Source organism: Ovis canadensis, chromosome 4 (assembly GCF_042477335.2).
Source record: "Ovis canadensis isolate MfBH-ARS-UI-01 breed Bighorn chromosome 4, ARS-UI_OviCan_v2, whole genome shotgun sequence".
Classification (NCBI taxonomy): Eukaryota; Metazoa; Chordata; class Mammalia; order Artiodactyla; family Bovidae; genus Ovis; species Ovis canadensis.
In genome coordinates, this window is record NC_091248.1 from 46,484,907 (window position 1) to 46,509,102 (window position 24,196).

Consider the following 24,196-nt stretch of genomic DNA (forward strand, 5'->3'; position numbering starts at 1 on the left):
ATTTTACACCCCTTCACAATGTATCAGAATGCCAATCCCCTCTTGCTACTGCCACATGTTATTGATTGGTGCCAATTTTATTGACTGGAAAAGGGATCTCTTTGTTGCTTTCATTCGCATTTCTTTGATTGCTAGTGATGTTGAAACAGTATATCCAGTAGTGAGACAGAGCTTGGAGTGAGGAGAAAGAGAAAGGCTTCTTTTCTTAAGGTTTACATTCTGATTTCTGTTATTAAAATGTGTAAAAATAATTTCTGATAAAACTCTCCCCTTTTAAACTAACCTGTCTGTTCCACAACCCCTTTTCTATTTAATTATCTATTTTGACAAATTTCAGATTTCTAGATGGATCTGGAGGCAAAAGGCATGGAGTGAAGCCTAAGAGATTGGGAATTTTAGGCTTACATTGGATTAACTATTACATTTCCTTTCCTTTTGCTCCTCTTCTCCCAAATATTAGATTATGAATTAGATACAAATATATTGGGAGAATTCTAGTCCACTTTTCTAGAAAAGTCAAAAACTCCTACTAAATTTTAAAATACTTTTGTATTGTTGCCTTAGCAGTAATAAAACACAAACCACCACTGGGCAAAGAAGGCTAATGGCAAACTGTTTCTCTTCACGAGTTTCAGCAGCTTGTGTATAGTAAGCATTTTTTAAATGTAGAAAGAATGAATTAAGAACAAAGCAAATGAATGTTTACTTGAAACATGTGAACGCTAGCCAAGTGGGAAAAAAATTCATAACCAACTAGGGAAAACTTGCCTAGTTTAAATTTATTTTATGTCTTTTTTTTTACTTGAAATGTTAGAAGTTTGATTCACTAGAGACTCAATTAGTAAAATATTAATTTAGAAAGATATAATGATTTTCATATTGTCCGTTATTATGGATGTTTAAGTGCCAATGTCAAAAGCAAATCCAGGTGCTTGGTGGAAGACTGCTATTGAACATACAGTTACTATGGCTTAGTTAGTAATTAGAATAACCACCTCTGGTGAGAAAAATCACTCAAAATATTATCAAAGAAAAACTTACTCTGATGGATATGCATTACTTCAGATATTTATCAATGTGTTATACCTAAACGTAAAATTAGTCCTCAAGCTTGCAATCTTATTTGTTTAGAAACAGAATCATTACAGCAAAAATGTAGTGTAAATTACGAAGTCACGTCAAAAAATAATTAATATTTTCCTAATACCTAAATTCTTCCGGGTCACTGTCGGGTTACCATCCTCCTCCCCTGCCTGGTTTTCATATTCCGCCCACGGCCCACCTTCTGGCCACGCCCACGCTCCTGACGTCAATTTTCCGTGCCCAGCCGCATTGACCTAGCCAATCGAAAGCCGCACACTTGCACGAGCCCCATTAAGCCCCGCCCCGTGAGTCGACGCAAGGCTATTACGATGGGGCCCGGCAGTTTTGTAGCGCTGCGGCTCGGGGCGCAGCTGTGCTGCAGGGCCGTGTTCCCCCGCGCGTGGCCCGCGGCTAGTGCCACGCCCCGTCTTCGGCTGCTGGCCGTGGGAAGGCCTATGGCGAGGGCAGCACTCGGTAGGGCCTGCCTGGCCCTGGACCGAGCGCGCGGCCTGCACGGCGGGCCAGGCCTGGAGGAGCAGGCGGAGGGGACAGCCGACGAGGGACTCCCGGAGTCTGGCACCGCAGGTACGGGAGTGGGGAGGCGGGACCTTCGTGGATGCTGAGTTCTCCTCTCTGCATTTTTCTTGGGATCACAAAACTTCTACAAAGCAGAACCAGAAGGGCCTGCAAAGGTTGTTGGCACCAGCTTTGCATTTCAGTGAGCCTAAAAGATGGACTGAATCAGTCTCCGAAACCCCAGGCGTCCGTCTGAATGAATAGCCACGCCGGACTCTTGGCATCACACCCTCAGCGTCCTCACCTCCCTTCACTCTCTTCCTAGGGTCCCGAGAAATGGACTTGTCAACAGTGTTGGGGCATGAGAGTTCTGAGGAGGAGCTGGGGGCTAAAGGGTGCAGTAAGAAGCGCTAATAGGAGATATGGCCAATTTAAGGGCCTCCTGTTTGTGTAAGTTTTTAGACGCTTGAGAGATGGTAAACAGATCACACCTGTGAAAGATGAGAGGGAGAGGTTAACATCTAGGGCCTTGGGAGTCAACTTTAAAGCTTAAGACAACTGTAAGTCCAGAGGCTATAATACATCACGGTGACAATCCAAGTATCTAAATCTCCAGAGGTGGGGGTCGGGGGGGAGGTGATTTTCACAGATAACAGTTGTTACATAACCCAAATGACATTGTAAGAAAAACTTGAGAGTTCAGAATGAGAACTGCTGTTAAACTTCTAGCCCTCGAATTGGTAGGTCTGGGGCCACACATACTTGGCTAGGTCTGAGTTTCTCAGATGAAGGTTGTGGGCCAGATACTACCTAAGAGCTTCCAGTTCCCAGTGCTAGTTCTGTGACCCTTTCTGGCTGGAGTTCAGTTTAATATGTCCCAGGGTATCACCACCTCCCCACATTGTGCTTCTGTTCTCCTCTCTTTGTGTAGCGGTTCTCTGCTCGAGCAGTGTTACTTGTTTCCTCAAGTACTGAAACAGAAGCGGTTATTGCTAGTGTAAGGTACTAGCATTTGCTAATAGGAAAGGATGTGGTGGCTCTCTGTGACCTGAGCACCTTCCCAGAAAAGTTGAGCAGTGCTATATAAAGCCAGAGCCCAGGTTCAACTTCCAGGAGGCCTGGGCCCAGTTGTTTTGCAAAGCATTTCAGACCTGAACACCTTCCCAGAGGAGCAGTTTTGCTGTCAGCTGCCTGCATTTCTGAGTGCACAGCATGTCTGTCTTCTCTTGGCCACCTGACACAACCAAATCTTTGTGCGTTTCAGATCACGCTGGTCCCAAGTTTGACATCGATATGCTGGTTTCACTTTTGAGGCAAGAAAATGCAAGAGACATTTGTGTCATCAGAGTTCCTCCAGAAATGAAATATACAGATTACTTTGTGATTGGTAGTGGCACTTCCACTCGACACTTGCATGCCATGGCCTACTACATTGTGAAAATGGTAGGATGCTTTCTTTTTCTTTGAAATCTTTAACTTAATAGTGTTAATGCATCAGACTGAAGAGGAGCACTTGAAAACTAAACCCGTCCCAGAGATTTTATGAGAAACCCAGAACTGGCACAAGTGTTTTATGTTCTTTGATGGTGAAAGTTATAAGGACCAATATCTAGCCTTAGTGGGTCAGGCTATTTTCATATTCTTGTCTCTGTGACAAGGAAAAAAAGTACTAACCTGAGGCAGACTAGAATACAGTATTACTGAGGGATTTCTAGAGCAAAACTGTCCAGTTACCCACTAGCCCTGTGTGACTGTAACGATAAATTAAAACTAAAAATTCAGGTCTTCAGCTGTACTAGCCACACTTTAGGTGGCCATATGTGGCTTATTTGTATTGAACAGTGCAAATATAAAACATTTCCGCAGCTGCAGAAAGTTCTGTTGGATAGTGCTGGCCTAGAGTTTAATTCAAATGAAAAGATTTAGTCCTTGTCTTCTGAAATCACAAGTCTAGTTGAGGAAGGAAAAGGTAGTTCATTTTCCAGCTAGACTGAATAGGAATCAGAATGAGGAAGAAAATATACTTGGAAGCTGATTCAGGGAAACATACTTATTTCACCCTGTTGAAAATTAGGCATTGAGGGGACAGTTAAGACCAAAAGAGTAGCTGGGATTGCCTTAGAGAAGAGTGGTAAAATAAGGAGACTGAGAACAAAACCCTGGTGCAGCAGGGCAGAACAAAGGAAGATTCTTAAAAAGGAGGGTAGTTGGAGAGACAAAGAGAACTAGGAGGTCATGGAGGAAAAAGGACCTTAGGGTCTCTGTCAGATATAACAGTAGAATAGAGTAAGTGAGACTTAGAAATGACCGCTGAACTTGGAGATGTAAAAAGAATGAGAGATTTTTCAGAGAAAGTTTCTGTGGAAGAGCAAGGGAGGGGAATAGAAATGACTTTTACAAAAATTTTAGGTGAAAAGGGAGAAAAGGGCAAAGTCAAGAAAGTGTTGTTTTTGTTTGTGGTAAAATGTATATCGCATGAAGCTTATTTTAGTCATTTTTAGGTGTGCAGTTAAGTGGCACTAGTTACATTCACATTGTTGTAGGACGGTTACTACTATCCATCTCCAGAACATTTTTCATCTTGCAGAAAACTCTGTACACCTTAAACCAGAACTCCCCATTCTTCCTTCCCCTAGCCCCTGGCAGCACCATTCTGCTTTCCATCTCTGAACTTGACTACACTAATAAGTACCTCCTAGAGTGGAATCATACTCTATTTGCTATTTTGGCTTATTTCACTTAGCATAATATTTTTCAAGGTTTTTCTGTGTTGTCACATGTGTTAGAATTTTCTTCTTTTTAAGGCTAAATATTTATTTTAACGTATGCCTATAACTTAATTGTATCTTATCCACCCACATGGTGGGCATATGGGTTGCTTCTGTCTTCTGACTATTGTGAATAATGCTGCTATAAAGATGAGTGGAGAACTGTCTGTTCATGTTCCTGCTTTTATTTCAGAAGTGAAATTGCCAGATCATGGTGATGATATGTTGAATTTTTTGAGGAAGTGTCATATTCTTTAACATAGTAGCTATACCCCAGCAGTGCACAGGTGTTCAGATTTCTCACCACTTATTTTCCAGTTTGTTGATAAATGAGTCTGAAAGTGTGAAATTCTTAGTTGCTCAGTCATGTCCAGCTCTTTTTGACCCCATGGATTATAGCCCGCCAGGCTCCTCTTTCCATGGGATTCTCCAGGTAAGAATCCTGGAATGGGTTGCCATTACTTTCTCCAAGGGATCTTCCCTACCCAGGGATAGAACCTGGGTCTCCCGCATTGCAGGCAGATTCTTTACTGTCTGAGACAGTCTAAGGATCATGAAGTAGTACTCCTGATTTTGATTTGCATTTCCCTGATAATTAGTGAGGCTGAGAATCTTTTCACATGGTTATGAGCCCATTTGCAGTGCTTGAATGCAGTCCTTTGTCCATGTTTTAATTGAATTTTTTTTTTTAATTGTGAAGTTGCGGGAGTTCTCTGAATATTCTGGATATAAACCCTATGTCATGTATGTATTTTCTCCTGTTCTATAGGTTGCCTTGTTACTCTGATAGTGTCTTTTGATGCACAAAAGTTCTATATTTATTTGTTCTTGCCTTTGGTCTCATATCCAAGAAATCATTGCTAAATCCAGTGTTGTGAGGCTTTTTCCACCATGTTTTCTTTGTTTTGGCTGTGTTGCATTGCAGATGAGATCTTAGTTCCCTGACCAGGGATCGAACTCACACTGCCTGCAGTGGAAGCTTTCAGTCTTAACCACTGAACTGCCAGGGAAGTCCCTCCACTGTTTTCCTCTAAGGGTTGAATAGTTTTAGGTTTCATGTTGAAATCTTTGGTACATTTTGAATTAGTTTTAGCAGACGGTGTTAAGATCTTGCATGTAGGTATCTAGTTTTCCAAACACTGTTTGTTGAAAGGACTGTCTTTCCCTATTGAGTGGACTTGGCACCCTTGTTGAAAAAACATTGGAACATATGGGCTCTTTATTGACTTGGTCTGTATGTCTGTCTTGATGACTGTTTTGATTAATGTAGCTGTATGATAAGGTTTTAAATTAGGAAGCTTGAGATCTCCAGCTGTGCTCTTTCCTTTTAAAATTGTTTGTGGCTATTTGGGGGTCCCTTTAGATTACATACACATTTTAGGATAGATTTTTCTGTTTCTATTTAAAAAGTTGTGGGATTTACAGGGATTGGTTGTATTGAATCTGTAGATGGTCTGCACAGTATTGTGCTCCAGTTCATGGGTACAGGGCGGCTCTTTGTTGGTGTCGTCTTTGCAGCGTTGTGTAGTTTTCAGTGTGCAAGTCTTGCTCCTTTGGTCATGTTTATTTCTAAGTATTTTATCCTTTTTTATTCTATTGCAAACGGGATTGTTTTCTTCATTTCCCTTTCAGGTGGCTTTTTAAGTATACAGAAGCACAACTGATTTGGGGATGTTGATCTCATATCCTGCAACTTTGCTGAATCCATTTTTTCTAACAGGTTTTTTGGGTACAGTCTTTATGGTTTTCTTTATGGTATAAGATCATGTCATCTGCAAACTGAGATAGTTTTATCTCTTCCTCTCCAGTTTGGTTACTTTTTTCTTTTCTTTTCCTTTGGTCAAATGGCCATGGCTAGAACTTTCAATACTGTGTCGAATAGAAAGTGGCAGACGTGGGCATTCTTGTCTTGTTCCTGATCTGAGAGGTAAAACTTTCAGTTTTTTGTCACTGAGTTGGATGATGGCTAATAGCTGTGGGCTTTTCATATATGGCCTTTATTATCTTGAGGAGATTTTTTTTTTTTAAATCTTTGTTGAGTTTTTCTCATGAAAGGGTATTGAGTTTTGTTAAACGGTTTTTCTGCATGTATTTGAGATGATTATATGGTTTTTGTTCTTCGTTTTGTTAATATGGCTTATTACATTGATTGATTTTCACATGGAAACGTCCTCACTTTCCAGAAATAAATCCCATGTGGTCTTGGTGTATTATTCTTTTAATGTGGTGTTGAATTTGGTTTGCTAGTATATTGATCTGCAGTTTTTTTCTCCTACCAGGTAAGCCCCACATATACATATATCCACTCTTTTCTAGGTCATTACGGAGTATTGTGTCGAGTCCCTGTGCTATAAGTAGGTTGCTGTTAGTTGTTTTATAGTACTGTCTATATGTCAGTCCCAGTTAGTTGCCCAATTTTTTCCTTTCCCCATCCCCTTAACAGTAATTTCATTTTTTCTTTAATTGGGGTACAATTGCTTTACAATGTTGTGTTGCTTTCTGCTGTACAACTAAGTGAATCATTTATAAGAATACAGTATATCACCTCCCTCTTGAACCTCCATCCCACCCCTCTAGGTCACCACAGCCCTGAGATGAGCTCCCTGCCCAGGTGGGAACCTTCCTACAGGTTCCCCCTGGCTGTCTGTTTTACCCACGGTGGTGTATACATGTCAACCCCAATCTCCCAATTCATCCCGTCCCCCTCCCCTCCCCCCCGCACCGCCGTCCACCTTGCGTCTACACATCTGTTCTCTACACCTCCAGTTCCCGCCCGGCAAATAGGTTCACCTACATTCCACATATGTGCCTTAATATCCAATACTTATTTTTCTCTTTCTGACTTACTTCACTCTGTATCATAGACTCTAGGTCCATCTACATCACTAATAATGACCCAGTTTCGCTCCTTTTTATGACTGAGTAATATTCTGTTGTATGTATGTACTACATCTTAGTCCATTCCCCTGTCGCTGGACATCTAGGTTGCTTCTATGTCCTGGCTATTGTAAACAGTGCTGCCGTGAACGTTGGGGTACATGTGTATTTTTGAATTATGGTTTTACCAGGTTATGTGTACAGTAATGGAATTGTTGGGTCATACGGTAGTTCCAGCCAGTCCATTCTGAAGGAGATCAGCCCTGGGTGTTCATTGGAAGGAAGGATGCTAAAGCTGAAATTCTAGTACTTTGGCCACCTTATGCCAAAGTGAGGGGTTGGGGGCAGGAGGAGAAGGGGACGACAGAGGATGAGATGGCTGGATGGCATCACCAACTCGATGGACGTGAGTTTGAGTGAACTCCGGGAGTGGGTGATGGACAGGGCGGCCTGGCGAGCTGCGGTTCATGGGGTCGCAAAGAGTCGGACACGACTGAGCAGCTGAGCTGAACTGAATGGCTGTTCTGTAGTTTTAGTTTTTCAAGGAATTTCCATACTGTTCTCCAGAGTAGCTGTGTCAACTTAGATTCCCATTAACAGTGCAAGAAGGTCCCCTTTTCTCCACACACTCTTAGACATTTAATGCTTGTAGATTTTTTGATGATGGCCATTCTGAAGTGTGAGATGATGCCTCATTGTAGTTTGACTTGCATTTCTCTAATAATTAGTGAAGTTGAGCATCTCTTCATGTGTGTGTTGGCCATGTGTATTTTTTTCTTTTTCTGTATTGAACTGCATGAGCTGCTTGTGTGCTTGAGAGATTAATCGTTTGTCACTTGTGTCCTTTGCAAATATTTTCTCCCATTCTGAAGGTTCTCTTTCTGTCTTGTTTATGGTTTCCTTTGCTGTGCAAAAGCTTTTAAGTTTAATTAGATCCCATGTGTCTTCTATTTTTCATTTTCATTAATCTAGGCGGTGAATCAAAAAAGATCTTGGCTATGATTTATGTAAAGTAGTGCTCTGCATAGGTTTTCTTTTTTTTCAGTTGGAGTATAATTGCTTTATTGGGTTGTGTTAGTTTCTGCCATCCAAAAAAGAGACTGAGCTCTGCGTGTAACCGTATCTCCTTCCTCTTGAGCCTCCATCCCACCCTTCTAGGTCACCACAGAGCATGGAGCTAAGTTCCCTGTGCTACACAGCAGCTTCCCAGCAGCTGTCAGTTTTACACAGGGTAATGTATACATTTCAGTGCTAGCCTCAATTCATCCCACTGTGATGAATAGTGTCCCCGTCCCCCACTGTGTCCACAAGTCTTTTCTCTATCCATGTCTGTATTCCTGCCCTGCAAATAGGTTCATCAGTACCATATTTCTGGATTCTAATTAGGTGTTAATACATGATATTTATTTTTTCTCTTTCTGACTTGTTCACTCTGAGTGAGAGGCTCTAGATACATCTGCCTCAGTTCAACTGACTCAGTTCCTTCCTTTTTATGGCTCAGTAATATTCCACTGTATGTATGTACCATGTCTTCCTATTCCATTCATCTGTTGTTGGACATCTAGGTTGCTTCCATGACTATTGTAAATAGTACAACATTGAACATTGGGGTGCGTGCGTGGTTTTTTTTTTAAATTATGGTTTTCTCAGGTTATATGCCCAGTAAGAGATTCCTAGGGCAAATAGTTGTTCTGTTTTTAGATTTTTTCGTCATTAATGATCTTCTGTTTATTTTTTAATGGGCATATAATTTCTTTAAAATGATGTGTTGACTACTTCTGTCCAACAGTGAATCACCTATATATACATATATCCCTTCCGTTTAGGCCTCCCTCCCACCCCAGCCCCTTCCATCCTACCCCTCTCCGTCCCTCTGGGTGATCGCAAAGCAGTGAACTGAACTCGCTGTGGAGTAGAGCAGCTACCCACTAGCCGGCTGTTTTGCACCTGGCAGTGTGTTTACGCAGCTCTGCCCTCCCAGTTGGTCTGATTCTCCCTGTCCCATGTGTCCGTATGCCCGTTCTCTACTTCTGCTGCTCTGTTCACGGCCTGCATGTAAGTTCGGCTGTATCATTCTTCTAGATTCCATGTATGTGTGTTAATATATGAGACTCGTTTTTCTCTGAGTTCACTCTGTATGAAAGGATGTTGCTGAACCAGGAAAGACGCTGGGTTTCTTGGCCTCTGGAGGAGAAGAATTCTATCTGGGGCGAGTGATGAGGCTTGATCACTCAGAGCTTTTCTGTAATAAAGTTTTATTAAAGTATAAAAGAGATAGAGAAAGCTTCTGACATAGACATTAGAAGGGGGCAGAAAGAGTGCCCACCTGCTAGTCTTTAGCCGGATGTTATACAGCTACTAGCAAGCTGTTAATTATAGAAAGGAGATGTCTCAAAACTCAGAGTGGCACCAGGCTCCTCACCCACAACATGCATTTTGAAATAACATTGGCACCAGATGAGTCATCCCGGGCCATAAAATGATTGACATGAATCTTGAAGAAAGACAGGTTTCTAAGTAAATATTTAATTTTATTAACATAGATTAGGAGAACAGTGTATGAGTAAAACATACAGGTTTTTCAGGTCCATTCTGAGTCTTAGGTGGAACTGACTTGAAGACAGTCTGGGGTAAATATGTAGTTCATTAACATAGCTAAGACAAACATTTCCATAAGAAAAATGCATTGGTTAGCTCATGGTTTGAGAAAAGTTAAGTTCAGGTGGAACCAGGTATTGTCATGGCAACACATACTTTTAAAAGAAAACTCTTTAAATTTGTATAGAGAAGGGGAGAAAACATAACACGAGTAGTTTGCTTCCTTCTGCTGCTTAACAGAGAGAAAAAGTGTCTGACACTTGCAGCCTGTTTCCTCCTTCTGGAGACCCCTGGCCTTCCTGCCTGTTACCCTCTAAGAGTCAAGGACCATCCACAGCACTACAGATGACCCAGTTTCTTTCCATTTTATGGCTGAATAATATTCCATTGTATGTATGTACTACATCTTCTTAGTCCATTCATCTGTTGCCGGACATCTAGGTTACTCCATATCCTGGCTTTTGTAAAAAGTGCTGCAGTGAACATTGGGCACCACGTGTCTTTTTTAAAAACAATTATATTTATTTATTTAGTTTTGGCTATACTGGGTCTCTTTTGCTGCCTGAGCTTTTTTCTAGTTGTGGTAAGTGGGGGCTACTCTCTGGTTGGGGTGCGTGGGCTTCTCGGTGCATTGGCTCCAGGGCCTGTGGGCTTCGAGCCTCAGTGGTTGCAGCGTGTGGGCCCAGCACTTGTGGTCCCTGGGCCCCAGAGTACGGGCTCAATTGTTGCGGTGCACGGGCTTAGTCACGATGAAGTACCTGAGATCCTCCCAGGCCAGGGCTGGAACCCATGTCTCCTGCAACGTCAGGCAGATTCTTCACCATTGAGCCACCAGGCAAGCCTCATGTGTCTTCTTCAGTTAAAGTTTTCTATGGGTGTACAGGCTGAGCAATATTCCCTTGTGTATCTGTACATACCACATCTTCATCCATTCATCTGTGGATGGGCATTTAGGTTACTTCCATGTCCTGGATATTGTAAATAATGTGTTGAATATTGGGGTGCATATATCTTTTTGGCTTAGTGGTTTTCTCAGATTATATACCTGGGAGTGGGATTGCTTGGGGATATGGTAGTTGTGTTTTTAAGATTTTTTTTTTAACCACATTAATTATCTTTTATTTTTAAAATTTATTTTCTAATTGGAGTGCAATTGCTTTACAATGTTGTTAGTGTCTGCTGTCCAACAAAGCGAATCACCTACATGTGTACATATATACCCTCCCTGTGGGGCTCCCTCGCACTGCCATGCCCTCCGTCCCATCACCCCTTTACGCCATCACAAAGCCCTGAGCTGAGCTGCCTGGGCTGTAGAGCAGCTTCCCACTACTTGCCTGTCTTACTCATGACACTGTGTATATTTCATTGCTTGTCTCTAAATTCATCCTGCCCTGCCTGCACTTCCCGCATGTCCATATGTCTGGTGAATACTTCTGGGACTCTTTTCCTGCCCTGCACGTATGTTGATCTGTACCATTTTTCTAGGTTCCATGTATGTATTAATATACAATATTTGATTTTCTAACTTACCTCACTCTGTATGACAGATTCTAGTTCCATCCACATCATTACAAATGACCCAATTTCATTCTTCTTTATCTCTGAGTATTATTCCATTGTGTGTGTGTGTGTGTGTGTGTACACCATATCTGCTTATCCATTCATCTGTGAATGGACATTTAGTTTGCTTCCATGTCCTGGCTATGGTGAATACTGATGCAGTGAAGATTGTGACGTGTGTGTCTTTTTGAATTATGGTTTTCTCTGGGTATATACCCAGTAGTGGGGTCACTGGATTACGTGATAGTTCCATTTTTAGTTTTGTTTCATGAATAAAATTTACTTTTAATTGGATTTAAATTGGTTTACATTGTTATGTAGTTTCTTTTGTACAGCAGTGTGAATAAGTTATAAGTATACATATATCCCTTCCCTCCCACCCTCCACCATGCCCGTCTGGGTCATCACCGAGCATCGAGCTGAGTCTCCTGTGCTACACCGCAGCTTCCCACCACTGCTGTATTCTATACATGGTGATGCTTACGTGGCAACGCTACTCTACCAGTTTGTTTCACACGCCCCTTCCCTTGGGTTCACATGCCCATTCTCTACTGCTGCGTCTCTATTTCTGCCCTGCAGGTAGGCTCATCTGTACCATTGTTCTGCATGCCACGTCTGTATGTTAATATATGGTACTTGTTTTTCTGACTCTGTATGACAGAGTGAAGGTCCACCCACATCACTGCAAATGACCCAGTATTGTTCCTTTTTATGGCAGAATAATACTCCATTGGGTACATATGTATATATACATACATACACACACCCCCCACATCGTTTTTGGGGACAATTATCTATTTTGAAATGAAAGATGAATATTCTTAATGATAAAAGGTACAATTCACAAAGAAGAATAGACATCATAAACCATTAGACACCTAATAACAAAGAAGCAAAAATACATAAAGCAAAAATCAGAAGAAAATAGGGAAAAGAAAAAAAATATAGTCATAGTGAGACGTATTAACATTTTTCTGAGAATATTTTATCAAGTGCAGAAAAAATAATAAAGGCATTTTGAATGATGTCATTAATAATTTTAAATATAATAGATTTCTATTTATATTAATCTTATATCCTACACAAATATATTTAAAATTTTATATCTCATATGTCCATAGGACATTTAGAAAAACTGGAAAAAAGATAAGCAGTACTAAATTTCAAAGAGTAGAATTTTTTTTTCTTCTGATTCAGTTATGCATACATTATTTTTAAAATTATTTTCCATTTTAGGTTATTATAAGATATTGATTATAGTTCTATGTGCTGTATAGTGAATCTTTGGTACTTTTTGGATATCTTTTTTTTTTAAATTAGAAATCTAGCATTCTGTTTATACTAAATCAAACAAGTGGAATCAAAATGTAGATATTAATTTGATAAATTTTTTAGTTAGGCAAAACCTGTAAGTTTTCTAAAATATATATAATTTATACATATTATCTATATATATGTATATGAGGGCTTTTCTTCTATGCTTGATAAAGCCTTGAGAAAAAACATCCAAAAAAAGAGATGGAGAAAGTGGAAAACAAACTAAATGAAATGGGAGCACTGAAAGTGAAATCTGAAAAATGAAATAAATTGGATAAGATCCTCATATAGTCCAGTTGTTTTTAAACATGGCTGTTCATTAGAAACATACCTGGAACTCTGACCAAAATACAGCAATACCTGGGTATTTGTATTTTTCAAAAAATTCCAAGATAATTTTGATCTGCATTTGGATTTTAAAAAGTGCTTATAAGGTTTTCTATTAAGTGGTTGTTTTGGTGATATAGAATTCTCTTATTTTTCTGTTGACCAATCATGATACACTTAAGTGAGTAATAGTTACATAGTCACAATATTGAAAGATGTTTATCAGTTTTCACAACCAATAGCCAGATGAAAAATAAAAGATAATTGGAATTGCAAACCATAACAGGAGCATGGTTAGCCTGACAATATAAAATAATTACATACAATGGGGGTGTCAAGCGGAGTGATGTGGTAAGTGGAAGTGCATACGTGCACGTGTTTCCATCTGCTCAGTCTGTGTCTTTTGGTGCATTTGATCCATTTACATTTAAGGTAATTATCGATATGTATGATCCTATTACTGTTTTCTTAATTGTTCTGGGTTTATTTTCTGTAGGTACATCTTTTCCTTGTGTTCTGCCTAGAGAAGTGTCCTTAGCATTTGTTGTAAAGCTGGTGTGGTGTTGCTGAATTCTCTTAACTTTTGCTTGTCTGGAGAGCTTTGGATTTCTCCATCAAATCTGAATGAATGTCTTGCTGGATAGAGTATTCTTGGTTGTAGATTCTTCCCTTTCCTCACTTCCAATATATCCTGCCATTCCCTTCTGGCTGGTAGAGTTTCGATTGAGAAATCAGCTGATACACTGATGGGAGTTCCGTTGTATGTTGTCGTCTTTCCCTCATTGCTGTTAATATTTTATCTCTGTCTTTCATTTTTGTCAGTTTAACTACCGTGTGTCTCAGTGTGTTCCTCCTTGGGTTTATCCTGCCTGGGACTGTCTCTGCTTCCTGGACTTGGTTCACTATCTCCTTTCCCATGTCAGGGAAATTTTCAGCTATTATGTCTTCAAATATTTTCTCAGGTCCGCTCTGTCTCTTCCTTCTGGGACCCCTGTAATGCTAATGTTGGTGCATTTAGTGTTGTCCCGGAGGTCTCTTAGGTTGTCTTCATTTCTTTTCGTTCTTTTTTCTATATTCTGTTCTGTGGTGGTGATTTCTGCATTCTGTCCTCCAGGTCATTTATCCGTTCTTCTGCCTCAGTTATTCTGCTAGTGATTCCTTCTGGTGTTTGCTTCCTTCTGTTTGTTTGTGCTTCAGTTCTTGTAGGCTTTGGTAAACATTTCTCATATCTTCTCAATCTTTGCCTCCATTCTTTTTCTGAAAGGTTGCCTACCTTTACTTAATTTAGTTGGTTTTGTGTGTGTGTGGGGGGGGGGGTTTGTCTTGTCCCCTTATCTGGGACGTAACTTTCTGCTTTTTCATCATGATTAACTTTCTGTAATGTGGTTTTTGTTTTAGTTGCTGTAGAACTGCGATTCTTCTTGTTTCTTCTGTCTGCCCTCTGATGGAGGGGGCCAGGCTTGTGTAAGCTTCCTGATGGGAGGGACTGTGGTAGGGAAAAACTGGGTCTTGCTCTGGTGGGCAGGGCTTTGCTCAGATCCAACTGTGTGCTGGTGGATGGGGTTGCACTCTCTCCCTGATACCTTTTTGGCCTGAGGCGACCCAGCCCTGAGGTCTGTGGACTTTCTGGTAGGGTTAATGGTGACCCCCAAGAGGGTTTATTTACTCCAAGGGGGACCTTCCCAGACAGCTGCTGCCAGTGCCCACGTCCCTGTGATGAACCCCTGCCAGCCCACACCCTGCAGGAGACCCTCCAACACTCGGAGGGAGCTTTGGCTCAGTCTGCTGTGGGGTCACTGCTCCTCTCCTCTGCGTCTTGGTGCACACAAGGTTTTCTTTGTGCCTTCTGAGACTGGGGTCTACCCACCCCTAGTCCTGCGGAAGTCTTGTAATTGAATCCCTTCGGCTTTCCGGTGAAATTACCTGGGGATTGCCAGGCCCTCTGTCGGATCCCCAGGCTGGGAAGCCTGGCGTGTGGTTTAGAGTCCTCGCAACAGTGGGAGAACTTCTTTGGTGTTGCTGTTTTCCGGTTTGTGGGTTACTCATGTGGCGGGTATGGGATTTGGTTTTACCGTGTTTGTGCCTCCCTGCCGTCTTGCTGTGGCTTCTTCTTTGTCTTTGGACGTGGGGTATCTGTTTCTGGTAGGTTCCAGCGTCCTCCTGTCAACGGTTGCTCAGCGGCTAGTGGTGAGTTTGGCGCTCTCACAGATGGGTGCACGTCCCTCTACTCTACCATCTTGAATCCGAGGCCTGCCACACCTTAGGCCATTCATCTGTTTATGGGCCTATAGGCTGCTTCCATGTCCTGGGTTTTGTAAATAGTCCTGCATTGAGGTCAGTGTGCCTTGTTGAATTATGGTCTTCTTAGGTTATATGCCTAGTAGTGGGATTGCTGGGTCATGACAATTCTGTTTTTATGTTTTTTTTTTCTCATGAATAATGGTTTTCTATATTTTAATTAATTTTTAATTGGAGTAAACTTGGTTTTGAGTGTTATTTTCTGCTGTGAAACAATGTGAATGAGTTATAAATACACCCCCCCCCCCCCCGAGCCCCCTGCACACAGCCCTCCCCGCCCTGCCACCCTGGGCACCACTGAGCGTGGAGCTGGCTCCGTGCTGTGCTGCTGCTTCCCTCTGTGAGTTTCGCACATGGTAGTTTATCCGGCAGCTGCTCTACCAGCTTGTCCCGCCTTCCCCTTCCTCGTGTCTACCTACTTGTTCTCTGCTTCCGCATCTCTGTTTTTCCCCTGCAAATAGGTTCATCTGTTCCAGTTTTCTAGATTCCATTTATTTGTGTTAATCTGTTACTTGATTTTCCTTGCTGACTGACTTCACTCTGAGGGTCTAGCCCATCCACATCACTGCCAATAGCACAGCTCTGTTCCTTTTATTGGCTAAGTAATGTTCCATTGTGTGCGTCCCACATCATTGTCCATTCACCTCTAGGTTGCTTCCATTCCCTGACTTTGGTAATTAGTTCTGCAGTGAGTGTTGGGGTGCCTGTGCCTGCTGAATGATGGTTTTCTCAGGGTATATACCGGTAGTGGATTGCTGTGATATGGTAGTTCAATTTTTAATCTTTTTTCAAGATTAGCGATCTTCTCTTTCTTTAATCTATATGTTAACTGGAGTATAATTGCTTTACAATATTGTGTTAGTTTCTGCTGTTCAAAATAAAAGGAATCAGCTATTTGTACACATACATTCCTTTTTGAGCCTCCCTGTACCCCAGCCCACGTCATCCCGCTATTGTCATCACAGAGCACCAAGCTGAGCTCCCTGTGGTACACAGCAGCAGCCCACCAGCTACCTGCTACTGTTTACACACGGCAGTGCATACATGGCAGAGCTCCTCCCCAGTGCATGCCCTCCTTCCCTTCCCTTATGACCATGTGTCTGTTCTCCACTTCTGTCTGTTCCTGCTTTGCAGATCGTTTCATCTGTACCATTTTTCTCGATTCCATATATTTGTGATAAAAAATCATATTCATTTTTCTCTGAGTTTTCTCTGTATGACAGAGTCAGGGACCATCCACAGCTCTACAAATGACCCCAGTTTCATTCCTTTTTATGGCTGAATAATGTTCCATTGTATGTATGTACCACATCTTCTTAATTCACTTGTCTGTGGATGGACATCTAGGTTTCCTCCATGTCCTGGATATTGTAAATAGTGCTTCATTGAACATTGGGGTGTTTATGTCCTTCTGAATTAGTTTTCTCAGATTTTATGCCCAGAAATGTGACTGCTGGGGCTTATGGTAATTCTTAATTTCTTTTTAAGATTACTGATCTTCTTTTAGTTTTTTAATTTGAATTTTTAACTAGACTCTGATTTAGAATGTTTTGTTAGTTTATATTGTCCAACAGAGTGATCAGCTATATTTATACATAATCCCCTCCATTTGTGACTGCCTCCCACCCCAGCCTTCTTTATCCCACCCTTCTAGGAAAGCACCAAGCTAAGGTCTCTAGCTCTACAGCAACTTCCCACTTACTAGGTATTTTTCAGTGGCAGTGTATATATGCAGGGCTACTTTCTCAGTTGTTCTTACCCTCCCCTTCATGCATGTCCACGTGTCTGTTCTCTACTTTCGCAACTCTTTTCATGACCTGCATGTATGTTTATATGTCTGTTTTTTCTAGATGCCATATATGTGTTAATATACACGGTTTGATTTTCTGCCTTATTACTTCACTCTGTACAACAGACTCTAGTTCCATCCATGTCTACGAATGAGCCAACTCCCTTCCTTTTTATGGCCGAGTGGAATTCCAAGTGTGTACGCACCGCACCTTCTCAGCCATTCGTCTGTGGAGGCCGTTCACGTTGCTTCCATGTCCTGGCTGTTGTGAATAGTGCCGCAGTGAACACTGTGCTGCGGGTTTTTCCAGTTATGGTTTTCTCTGGGTATGCACACAGGGCAGTTGCTGATTCACGCGGAAGTCCTGTTTTTAGTTTTTTCGGTTGTTTTTTAAATTCATATTTAATTGGCGTGTAATTGGTTCAGCGTTGCGGTAGTCCCTGCTCTACAGCAGTGTGAAGGAAGTACACGTCGGTCCCCTCCTCTGGAGCCTCCCTTCCGGCCCAGCAGATCACACGCACCCGCGCCTGCGCAGAGCATGGCGCGGGGCTCCCTGTGCTGGGGAGCAGCTCCCGGGAGCTGTGCATTTACTTACGGCAGTGTAGACGTGGCAGCGCCACGCCACCGGTTCAGCCCAGCCTGCCCTCCCGCAGGTCCACATGTTCGTCCCCTGCTTCTGCATCCGTTCTTGCCCCGCAGATAGGTTCATCTGTACCAGTTTCCAGATTCCATGTATACGTCTTAATATGATATTTGATTTTGTCTTTTTTACTTCACTCTGTAAGACTCTAGGCCCATCCTATCACTGCAGATAGCACAATTTCATTGCTTTTATTGCTAAAAATACTGTGTCATTTCCAAATATTCCAGATTTTCAACATCTTATCCGTTCATCTGTGGATGGACATTTAGGTGCATTCCATGCCTTGGCTTTGCAAACAGTGCTGCAGTGAACCCTGGGGTGCATGTCTTTTTGAATTATCATTTTCTCAGGGTATATCCCTAATAATGGGATTTCTGAGTCTTATGCTATTTCTATTTTCTTTTTCATGATAAATGATCTTTTAAAATTTATTTTTAATTGGAGTATATATGCTTTACAGTATTGTAAAGCTGTCCCAGAAGGAGAATCCTCTGTATGTGTAGATATGTCCCCCTTTTTTGAGCCTCCCCCCATCGCACCCACCCAGTCCCACCTCTGCAGGTCATCACACAGCACCTCCCTGGGCTCACTGTGCGGTACAGCAGCTTCCCAGCGGCTGTCGCTTACACACGGGAGTGTGTGTGAAGACTACTCTCCCAGTTTGTCCCCCGGCTCCCCCTCCCCTGTGCGCGCAAGTCCATTCTCTGCTTCCGTGCCTCTGCTTTTACCTTATAAATAGGTTCTCCTGTACCACTGTTCTAGATTCCATGTATATGTGCTAATGTGATACTCAGTTTTCTCTTTCCTGCTTACATCACTCTGATGTTCCAGTTCCATCCATGTAACTACAAGTGACTCAGTTGTGTCCATTTTATTAGTAATTTCCTTTGTATATATGGACCACACTGTCTTATCCATTCATGTCCATGTCCTGGACATTTTAGTAGTGCAGCAGTGAGCATTGGCGTTGCTTGTGTCTTTGAATTATGGTTTCTCAGATTACATTCCCAGTAGTGGGATTGCTGGGTTGTGTGGTAGGACCATGTTTTTTTTTGGTTACTGATCCTTTTATAATTACATTAAAAAAATTGAACTATAATTGCTTTTCAATATTGTTTCTGCTGTCCAACAAAGTGAACCAGCCATCTATATACATAGATCCTCTCCCTTTGTGCCTCTCTGCGACCACCCCGTCTATCCCACCCTGCTAGTCATCACAGAGCACCAAGCGAGCTGCACGGCAGCTTCCCACGGGCTCACTGGCTGACTGCTGGTTCACTGCAGTGGCAGTGTGTGTCTGTGTCTACACTGCGCTCCCAGCGCATCTCAGCCTCCTCTCCCTGTGCCCACATGTCCCTTCTGTGCTTCTGTGACCGTCACAGCCTGCACAGAGGGTCTTCTCTACCATTTTTCGAGATTCTATGCATGTGTGTTAATATGCCGTATTTGGTTCTCTTTCTGACATACGTCACCTGTGTGACAGATTCTCAGTACACCCACATCACTGCAAATGACCCAGTTTAGTTCCTCACTGAATGATACTCCATTCTGTGTATGGAGCACATCTTATTATCCATTCATCTGTGGATGAAAATCTAGTTGATCCCATGTCCTGACTGTTATAAATAGTGCTGCAGTGGACAGTGGGTACGTGTGTTTTTGAACTGTGGTTTTCTCTAGGTGATGTGAGATCCATCCTGTATTGTGATTGCTGGGTCATATGATAGTTCTTCTTTTTTCCCCGTAGATTATGGTGATCAGAGGATATTTGGTTTACATTGGTGTTAGTTTCTGCTATACAGCACTGTGAATGAGTTCTAAGTATACATATACCCTCGCTAGCCTCCGTCCCACGCACACCTTTCCCTATCCTACCCCTCTGGGCCACTGTGGAACATGAGCTAAGCTGTCTGTACTGCAGCTGCTTACCTGCTATGTACTTTACACAGGGCAGTGCATATATTAGCAACTCTGCTCTCTCAGTTCGTCCCACCCCTCTCTTCGCCTGTGTCCACTTGTGGGTCTCTACTTCTGCTTACATTTTTGTCCTGTCAGTCAGTTCATCTGTACCATTTTTCCAGATTCCATATTTTCTCTTAATTGGTCTTCCCTGGTGGCTCATTTGGTAGGGTCTGCCTGCAGTGAAGGAGACCTGGATTCAGTCCCCGGGTCAGGAAGATCGCCTGGAGAAGGAAATGACAACCCACTCCAGTACTCTTGCCTGGAGAATTCCATGGACAGAGGAGCCTGGTGGGCTACAGTCCATGGGGTCACAAAGAGTCGGATACGACTGAGTGACTAACACTTTCATTAGAAACGGCCCAATTTTGTTCCTTTTCATGGCTGAGTTATGTTATTCACCCCACCCTCCCCTCTCCGTGTCCACGTGTCTTTTCTCCACATCTGCTTCTCTGTCCCTGTCCTGCAAATAAGTTAATCTGTACCATTTTTCTAGATTTCATGTATATGTTATATATTTTCCGATCATTGCTGTGTGACACTCTAGTCTGCACATTTACTAAAATGACCCAAGTCCGTTCTTTTTTATGCTTCAGTGATATTCCATTGTATACACATACCACATCTTCTTTACCCACAGGCTGCTTCTCTCTCCTGGCTGTTTATTGTAATTAGTGCTGCCATGAACATTTCGGTGGGTTTTTCTTGTTGATTACCCTGAGAAAACTGTATTTTTTTTTCAAGATTACTGATCTGTTTTAAAATTCATTTTTATTTGGGGTATAACTGCCTTACAGTGCTGTATGTATACATACAGCCCCTGCCTTTGTGCCTCCCTCCTACCACCACTTCCCTACCCCACCCCTCTAGGTCATCAGAAAACACCAAACTGCTCCCCGCGCTGTGCGGCAGCTTCCTGGCCGCTGTTTCACACAGGGCAGTGCTGCTCTCCCAGCTTGTTTTAGCCTTCTGTTTCCCTGCACCCACCTATTTGCTCTTCTACATCGGTACCTTTTTTCTACATAATATAGAATATAAAATATTAACGTTAATATGTGACGTTTTTCTCTTCCTGTTTTCACTATTAACAGACTCTGGGTTCATCCACATCACTACTTCTTATGGCCGGGTAATATTCCATTGTATATATGTGCTACATCTCATCCATTTTTCTGTGAGTGGACATATAGGTTGCTTTCATCTCCTGGATATTGTAAATAGTGCTCTATTAAATATGGGGTGCATTTGAATAGCCTGAGCCTTGAAACAGGAAGAAGCATGTGCCTCCCAAGGGTGAAGGGAAGCTGTGATGGACAGAAGGTGGTGGGGACTGGATATTGAATTTAGGCTTGTCCACCTCAGAAGCACTTTGATTGCCTATCACAATGGTTTGGGCTTCAGCAGAGAGCTGTAGGATGTGGATAGGATTTAAGGGGAGAGTTGTTTTTAAGGGGTTTGGCATTGCTCTGAGGAATGAATAAGCATGTTCCCAAATAAGTCCAAGACTCCTCAGTAAGAACAGAGTTCCCTCAACCTCCTCCCCTTTAACATGTGACTTGGCTTTTTTCAGTACAAACACCTGAAACATGAAAGTGAGCCTCATGTTAAGATCGAAGGGAAGGACACTGATGACTGGCTCTGTGTGGACTTTGGTAAGTTACTCTAGCACACTCTACAGATCAATTGACAATGCATTCATCTCAAACTATGTTCAGCTGTAAAAGGATCACGGTCTGGGTGTTTTTCCACAAAAAGTTTTTGATAGTTGTTTTAAGTTTTCTTTGGTTTTAAGACATTTGGGCTTTTTCACATCAGAAATTCTCATCTCACCTGCTGCTGCTGCTGCTGCTAAGTCGCTTCAGTCGTGTCCAACTCTGTGTGACCCCCGTAGATGGCAGCCCACCAGGCTCCACCATCCCTGGGATTCTCCAGGCAAGAACACTGGAGTGGGTTGCCATTTCCTTCTCCAATGCATGAAAGTGAAAAGTGAAAGTGAAGTCGCTCAGTCGTGCCTGACTCTTAGTGACCCCATGGACTGCAGCCTACCAGGCTCCTCTGTCCATGGATTTTCCAGGCAAGAGTACTGGAGTAGGGTGCCATTGCCTTCTCCCTAGTGTGTATTAAGTAGCCACACAGGTCAGAAAGCTGATGGAGAACAGGATGAATAACATGGGAGAGATCCCCAACTTCTACCCAAGGAGCAGTAGAAGGCTCCTTGGTGTACATAGAACCTTGGCCTTAAGTAACTCCTGTAGGGCATTCTAGGCACAGGGAACAATAAGAAAAGCAGACTGGTATTCTGAGAAGACCTAACAGACTTGAAAATTAATATATACATAGTTTTAAAGTAATTCCCCAGAATGTACTTAATACAAAGGTAAAAGCAGTACCTGTAGAACTGTGCAGGCTCTGAAACCTTCTTGTGAGCTAAAGGAGTTATTCAGGGGTTGATAAAATATACTTGTTCCTCAGCAAGAGCAGTAGCAACATCAAGCAGCATTTTGTGACCAGATGACACCTGCACCCATGGTTGAGAGAGATGAACCCTGTGACGAGTGTGTGCAGGAAGCAGGCCCACAGTCACACTGAAGAAACACTCTGCCAAGGCTGTGTCCATCAGGGTTTCTCAGCCACGCCACTGTTAGCATTTTGGGCAGGGAGGAATACTCTGTGCGTCGTAGGATGTTGAGCAGCATCCTTTCTCCTCTCTGCACCCTGTAAAGGTGAAAATTAAAAATGTCCTGATGGACGCTCATTATTAGAGAAATGCAAATCAAAAACTACAATGAGATATCACCTCACACAGGTCAGAATGGCCCTCATCAAAAAGTCTACAAACAGTGCTCGCTTCGGCAGCACATATACTAAAATTGGAACGATACAGAGAATTAGCATGGCCCCTGCGCAAAGATGACACGCAAATTCGTGAAGCATTCCATATTTGTAAAAAAAAAAAAATAAAGAAAAAGTCTACAAACAATAAATGCTGGAGAGGGTGTGGAGAAAAGGGAATGCTCTTGCATTATTGGTGGGAATGTAAATTGGTACAACCAGTATGGAAGACGGTATGGAGATTCCTTAAAAAACTAGGAATCAAACCACCACATGACCCAGCAATCCCACTCCTAGGCATATACCCTAAGGAAGCCAAAATTAAAAAGACACGTGTATCCCATTATTCACTACAGTACTATTTATAATAGCTGTAACATGTAACAGCCTAGATGTCCATCAACAGATGATAGCATAAAGAAGTTGCGATACACATACACAGTGGAGGATTTTATTACTCAGCCATAAAAAAGAATGCCTTTGAGTCAGTTCTAATGAGGTGGATGAACCTAGAACCTATTATACAGAGTGAGCTGAGTCGGAATGAGAAAGATAAATACCGTATTCTAACGCATATATATGGGATCTAGAAAAATGGTACTGAAGAATTTATTTACAGGGCAGCAGTGGAGAAACAGAGAATAGACTTGTGGTCGGGGGAGAGGAGAGGAGAGGGTGAGAGGTATGGAAAGAGTAACATGGAAACATATCACCATATGTAAAGTAAGAAAGCCAACGAAAATTTGCTGTATTTCTCAGGAAACTCAAACGGGCTCTGTTTCAACCTAGAAGGGTGGCATGCAGAGGGGGATGGGAGGGAAGTTCAAAAGGAAGGGGGATATATGTATACCTATGGCTGAGTTATGTTGAGGTTTGACAGAAAACAAAATTCTGTAAAGCAATGATCCTTCAATTAAAAAAAAAGGTGAAATTTAAAAAAAAAAGTCCCTGATTGAGAACCACTGTTGTAAGCAAACTGTCTCTTCGTTCCAGGAGACAGTATTTCTAAGATAGAACTCTGCCAGCGCTTTGCTCACAGGCTGTGCAGAATTACAGTACTTTCGGACTGTCTACCAAGTGGTATTACATGTGGTGCACGGAGCAAAGCACAGCATCACTTCAGTCTTTTTGCTAGATGGCGTCCACAATTTACATTCCTAGTAAGTTCTCAGGTAACGCTGATCTGGGGTTCACACTTTGAGAACCACTGCTCTAACTGTCACAGGTTTGTGAGATCAGAAGGGTAAAGTAAATGAACTGCTTCTTCACTTGCGATTCTTATCTGTCCGTGGTAGGCAGCATGGTGGTCCATTTGATGCTTCCAGAAACCCGAGGAGCCTATGAATTAGAAAAACTATGGACCCTGCGTTCTTATGATGACCAGTTAGCTCAAATAGCACCTGAGACCTTACCTGAAGACTTCATTCTTGGAATAGAAGATGGCCCTTCGTCTCTGACTCCTGTGGAGTTCAAATATGAATAAAATGAACTGCTTTAGTCATTTCAAATTTGGATTGAGTCACTTCTTTTAACCTAATTAGTTGTTACGAAAACAGGTATTCTCTTTGGGTTCTAATCCTGACACATGGAATTGTAGGTAAGTGAGCTAATTTGAATATAATGATTCAT

At 42.2% G+C, this 24,196-nt stretch overlaps 1 protein-coding gene and 1 non-coding gene across 3 annotated transcripts; both read left to right on the forward strand.

Moving 5' to 3' along the window:
- The first annotated feature begins 1,269 nt into the window (after positions 1 to 1,269).
- Positions 1,270 to 24,075, forward strand: MALSU1 (mitochondrial assembly of ribosomal large subunit 1). 2 transcript variants are annotated; one of them, XM_069587675.1, is made up of 5 exons: positions 1,270 to 1,668; positions 2,864 to 3,042; positions 21,306 to 21,387; positions 23,561 to 23,727; positions 23,863 to 24,075. In XM_069587675.1, the coding sequence occupies exons 1-5, from the start codon at positions 1,413 to 1,415 to the stop codon at positions 23,881 to 23,883; spliced, it is 705 nt and encodes a 234-aa protein (XP_069443776.1). In that variant the 5' UTR covers positions 1,270 to 1,412; the 3' UTR covers positions 23,884 to 24,075. The 2 variants fall into 2 exon arrangements, with proteins under 2 accessions (XP_069443776.1, XP_069443777.1); XM_069587676.1 differs by lacking the exon at positions 23,561 to 23,727 and having other exon boundaries at positions 1,335 to 1,668.
- LOC138439963 (U6 spliceosomal RNA) lies at positions 22,576 to 22,680 on the forward strand. The gene has a single exon (XR_011256901.1). It is a non-coding gene; the product is annotated as a U6 spliceosomal RNA (small nuclear RNA).
- Positions 24,076 to 24,196: the final 121 nt, after the last annotated feature.